The following is a 6000-nucleotide window of genomic DNA, read 5'->3' on the forward strand; positions in this document are numbered from 1 at the left end:
ACCACAACATTTCCATTCTGCAATAACATTGGCTCTGTGCGCTCAAAAAACAAACACAAAAAAGCCACAACTGGAAAACAAACAAAAAAACACTGCTTAACAATTCAGCGTTGATCACAGCAATGCTGCCTCGGTTAGGTATACACCCCTCCAGAACCAGCCGCAGCGACTATGGCATAATCTTTGATACTATTCATGGTTAAGATTCTGGGCTAATTTGTGACACTATTGACTAGCACTGGTCTTAATAGGCTGGAAGGGGATGTTTGGCCCAGCGCCTCATCACCACTACATCACATCGCCGCTTGACATTTCAAGATGATGCGTCGGGTCGGAGCGCACGCAGCTAAATGTCAAGTGGCGACCTACCTGGCGGTGAGTTGTAGTAGCGGCAGACAGACCCGTTAATGGCCAGTCAGCGCCACGCTCGTGGCTCGCCCTGGGGGGGGGCAGTCAGCGCCACGCTCGCGACTCATCCCAATACCGCCTTCTAGCCTAGCCCGCGGTAGAGCGATACGAGGAGAAGCAGCGGCAATGAGCCACTATTCGCTACTGCACCCACATTCCACACTCAGAAAATCACTCAGAGCCCCTAGAAATCCAGTAACACGGATGAGGAGATCAGGAAGAGGAAATGTGCAAGAAATTGCAGAGAACAGCTCTGGGGACTTCCAGATACAGACCATAAACTGCAACATTCCTTTCATATCAAGTAATGGGTTATACTGCTTTAAGCACAGTGTCAGCGCAACACACGCACAATGATGGCCCCCATATAACACCACCATGGCCTGCGGTCACAGGGAGAGGACGGAAAGTCGGAGGGGACAAAAGAATTCCTGCCAGGCGCTGACCTTGTGCTAACTTGGACACAATGCAGAGTTATCCCAATGCCGCTCGCTCCTACTGTACGATCACATGCAGAGGTTCAAACCACTCACATAGCCACTGAATGTGCTCCGGTGTGACCCAGATACCAGCCTCTTACATTTGTGTTGGTAAATGATTAAATAAACAAGCCGTCTCTTTACCCATCCCTTGGCATTGCCAGGCATCCACTGCACACGGTTACTCTTTTTAATCACTTCTCACAGACCGTGATTGCTGGGACTTCACCTGCCTCAGGTAAAGGAAATGCCATCACTCCAGGGCATGGGGTATTGTTTGACCCTGCAATAAAAACGACTAATGCAAGAGGTATGAACTAGTGTACATGTTTGTGTGGGCACATGGACATGCATGCCGGCGAGTGGGCGCATGGACAGGTCTGTGTGTGGAAGAGTAGGTGCATGGACCCATGTGCCTGCGTGTTGGCGAGTGGGCACATGTATCTATGTGCATGTGTGTTGGCGAGTGGGCACATGTATCTATGTGCATGTGTGTTGGCGAGTGGGCACATGTATCTATGTGCATGTGTGTTGGATAGTATGTGCATGTATTGACGTTCATGTGTTCAGGAGTGTACACTGCACAGACTCCATCCTAGTATTGGAAATGAGACATGAGGGCTAACAGGGGTCTGACAAACACAGAAAGAAATCAATAGTGCAGTTAGAGGTCACAGCGGCTGCTCCCACAATGAAGCGTTTAACATCTGGGTCCTTTTCCTCCCTCACTTCCTGTAATAACAATGAATCGCACAAGAACAGAGGGAAATAGCCAGCACAATGTCAAAGAAGCAGCACATTTTCCCATGTGGAAGTGAAGAGTTTCTAGAGCAAACCCCCCAGCGCCATACAATCCCTGCAGAAGGGGCCAGAAGAACAAGCATTTGCACGCGCCACTGCTTCAAAGGGTTAACGGACAAGCTGAACAATAGGATAAAGGCCGATTACTGCTGTACGCTGTTATTCTAAAACTGGATTATTGCATATTTAAGGTTTTAAAATGTAGGCCCTGAACCCCAACATTGCAATTTCCATGACAGCCGATGGTTTCCACGTAGCATCAATCGCTTGCTTTGCCCACACCTCCAATCCAGCTTCTTCTTTGGTGACCAAGAGAACATTACATATAGTTAGGACAGCCTAACTTCGTATCGAAGGGAGAAGGGAAAATTGAAATCTGATATGTGACCCAGAGTCAAATTTTATTTGTGATTTTATTTGAACTGAACCGTTTAAGGTTTAGATCTGAATTGATGATACGTGAAAAGCTCACTTGCAAAAGCAGATTACACCCTTCTCAATGGGGGGGGAGAACATTGAACCTCACTTGTTATTTACACGGTACCGTATATCTGTACATGTTAAAAAGATACCTGTGAGGTTTCAGAAGCTTCGTACATTCTTAATTACGTATATGAACAAATGCACCTGTCTAAAATCAAACAGATGCTGCGAAATTAGAGGGCAAACTACACAGCCCGACCTGGAATATTAGATATTATTTTAATTAATACCCAGTACTCCCGATCCAAATGAGCTGGGAGAGCTATGTGGAGCTCTGTATATAATAACACACATGCGCATTCCTCAGCGACCTGGGAGTTAAACCGCACCATGTGGAAATTCAAGAAATATCACTGTTAAAACAAACAGCGGAGCACGGTTTAAATATGTATGCACTTATCCCGTGGGCAACTCCCGAAGGTTCCACATTAAGAAGATAATCTGATGTGAGGGGAGCAGACTGGGACAAATATCCATGAGCAGAACACATGAATACAGCACCAACACACAACATTGCGAACGGAACATGGACAGCATGCTTTCTAACACAAAAACCCCACTCAGCAGACTATAAACCCTATGCATACACAGCGAGACAAGTCATTGCAAACTTTGTCACTGGAGGAAAAAAAAACAAATGACTGATCTCGGGATAGAAAATGTATGATGTTCACCTACCCAAAGACAACACTTATACCACAACCTGTGCAAGTTGGTACAGGTGCCACCGTGGGTGTTTAAATACCAGGCCGTGAAATAAAAGGCTACATTAAACAAACTTTATGAAGTGGATTAATTCGTCAGACAGCATCAAAGGAAGACATATGAGTTAACAATAGCGATGTTCATATGCTACAATCCTAAAATTGTGAGCGTCTTAGCAGACACCAAGATTGTAGGGCGCGCCCATCAATTCAGGGACGGTTCCTACTGGGATACTCGAAAAACTGGAGGGCCTGAGCTCTGCATCGTGGGAATCTGTACACTTCATGATACCCAGCCACACATGTTGAGGAATCAAAAATATACACAAAATGCTGCAATTAACAATTCGTTCAATACTCTGAACTCAAGCTCAGTCATTTGTTCCACCTCATTTAGCAGAAAGTAACCCCCCCCCCAAAATAAAGGGTATACGTGGAAAAGTGTAAAGAGGTCACATAGTTTAGGAAGCTTTGCTGCGATAAGTTGGGTGCGTTTGATTTGCGTCTCTGCAGCACAACACGAGACACTCGAAAACTAGATGGTTAATCATTCATTCTGTAACAGAGAAAGATGAGCAGATCCCCCATGTGTAACATGAGCAGGACTTGGGATTAGCTGCAATACGCATGGTGCCAATAACACCCAACATCAGGCCTGGTGGGGGTAATAAACTATTCGATGCTAGAAAAACCTGCATTGCAAACCTCAGGGATGTGGAAGCCTGGTGACACCTATTGCATGGATCCAGTGCAAGGAAGGGGAGATGCTCAGAGTATTTACGTGTCTGAACGTGACAATCGGTGGTCAATAAGGAGACGTTATAAGCCATGTGACTGACCAATGACGGGTTTTTGAGGGTTGGGGGGAGTACTTTGCAGGGGTCACAGGGAAAGAGTGTTGTGTCACAGGGTCCTTGAGGAAAAGACGGGGTGGGGGAAGAGGTTGTTACCTCTCGAGGAGCACCATACAGTCTCCCAGGGTGTACTTCGCAGGTTTGGGGGGGGGGGGGTAATAGGAGGGCTACCTCGTAGATTTATAGACACGTGGTTTATTTTGAGAGGGGGGGTTCCTCACATTTTTGCAGGGTTACTGGCTGGTTTGCGGCCATCGCCACCCTCTTACCTTCAGACAGCTCCAGTTCCAGCTCGGCCAGGCTCTCCCGGATCTCAGCCGGCAGCGACAACGTCTCCAGGAGTACACAGCCCCCCCTCTCCGCCATCCCAGGGCCTCACAGCCTCATACGCCCCAGATACCCTCACAGGCTCCCAATACCTCACACACACTTGATAGCTCACACATAGACCCCAAAAAACACTCATACGCCCCCCAATACCTCACATACACCCCCCCACCACCACACCCTCATACACCCCCCCAAAACCTCACACATACACCCCAAACACTCACACCCTTATATGCCCCCAAAAGCTCACACCACCCTTCAGATACCTTGCACCCTCCCACTCATCACTTAATATTTGCTGATCCTCTCACTAGTCTTCCTCACCCTGCAGCTTCCTCTCTCAGGGCCTCCCAGCTCCCTCCTTTCACTCTGCAGCCTGCTCTTTTCAGGGCCTCTCCCCCTTCTTCCTGCAGCCTCTCCTCTGTATGTCAGGGCCTCTCCCTGCAGCCTCTCCTCCCTCTATGTCAGGGCCTCTCCCCCTTCTTCCTGCAGCCTCTCCACTCAATGTCAGGACCTCTCCCTCCTCTTCCTGCAGCCTCTCCTCTGAATGTCCGGGCCTCTCCCTCCAGCCTCTCCTCTGTATGTCAGGGCCTCTCCCTCCAGCCTCTCCTCTGTATGTCAGGGCCTCTCCCTCCTCTTCCTGCAGCCTCTCCACTCTATGTCAGGGCCTCTCCCTCCTCCTCTTCTGTCTTTCCTCCTCTCCTGTCCCTGCAGGACCGGCCCGCCGCGGGGACGCGCGTGGGAGCGGTGCCGAGGACGCGCAGAAAGGAGGGGGGGGGGTGCATCCCACACAGGCGCGCTCCCGGGAACTCGGCTTCTGCCTAGTAACAGGGAAGCCTGCCGCCGTGTTCGCTCTGACTCCGCCCATGAGGGCGGGGAGATCTCACAGACCCCACCCACTGCGCGCGCACACGTACACCTCCTCTCCGCGAATTGGCGCGCGCCGAACCCCACTCCCCTCGGTGGCTGATTGGTCACGATATAAACCGCCGAGATCCTATTGGTTGGCCGTTGCCAGTACCTCCGCACGTGCTGACTACAGAGCAGCAGCGCGTCCCCGCCGCGCAGTTTGAAAGCAGAGTGACGGAGCCGGGCCGGAACCACGTGACAGGCTGTCAGGAGAAGGATCAGGGTATAAATGGGAGTGTATGAGTTTCAGTTGTGCAGTATTGAACCGGACTGTTCTGTATGTGGACATATATGTGTCCATTCAGTGGCGCATTTCCCATTAGGTCTGTAATATAGTGCGCGTCAATTATAAGCGACTGTGTTTAAACCTGATGTTCTACGCACGGCAGTGAGGCCTCGACCAGGGTGGCGCTGAGCGGGCGCTCACGCTGCCCGCGATGAAACCCATTGCTGCAATGTGTGTGGCCAGCGTCAGCAAGCGCCTGAGCATGCGCGGCGCTTGAAGCAAGCAAATTTGAATTTGTCTCTCGCTTGCGCGTCACGTTAGCTGTTTGCCCAATAAGGGTGAAGTTCTGTGATGTCATGGCCGCGCCTCCCTCCGCACGCGCACATAGCCAGCCACAAATCTCCCGGTCGAGCAGGAAGCATGACGTCACCGCGCATGAGCGCCAGCGCGCTCGCTCCCTGCCTGAGTGTTGACCCGGCAGATCGGAGGAAAGACATGAAAAGTGTCTTTTCGCGGTGCTGCCGGTGCACGTCACGCTCCATTAGCCAATCACAGTGAGGCTGCAATTTGATTGCAAAACATCCTCCACTTAAACAAACACATTCAGTGCAAAATGTATCAACATGGAACAAAAATAAACCAAGCCACATAATCATAATGGCTTGAGTCTTAAAATGACTAAAAGCAGCTGTTTTATAATGCTCTGAACTGATTGTTTCTTCTCAAAAGTCAAAAACAATTAAATGAGTTTTGTAAATTACATCTAAGTCTGTTTATATTTATTAATTACCATGTTGCACTGAAAT

General features: G+C 49.6%; 1 protein-coding gene across 6 annotated transcripts in view; it reads right to left on the reverse strand.

Moving 5' to 3' along the window:
- The window catches only part of DIP2A (disco interacting protein 2 homolog A), a 45091-nt gene extending 40200 nt beyond the window's left edge, over positions 1–4891 (reverse strand). For 2 of the 6 annotated variants that reach the window (XM_075607386.1, XM_075607383.1), the window contains exons 1-2: positions 4531–4891; positions 4384–4494 (exon numbers count right to left, since the gene is read on the reverse strand). Coding sequence is in view for 3 of the 6 variants with exons in the window: in XM_075607380.1 (XP_075463495.1) it covers positions 3999–4095 (97 nt within the window). In the remaining 3 variants the exon portion in view is untranslated. Of the gene's footprint in view, positions 1–3998; positions 4196–4383 lie in introns of those variants that run through there. The other 4 variants (XM_075607382.1, XM_075607380.1, XM_075607381.1 and 1 more) reach the window with 4 other exon arrangements.
- Positions 4892–6000: the final 1109 nt, after the last annotated feature.

This window comes from Ascaphus truei, chromosome 7 (genome assembly GCF_040206685.1).
Source record: "Ascaphus truei isolate aAscTru1 chromosome 7, aAscTru1.hap1, whole genome shotgun sequence".
Taxonomy (NCBI): domain Eukaryota; kingdom Metazoa; phylum Chordata; class Amphibia; order Anura; family Ascaphidae; genus Ascaphus; species Ascaphus truei.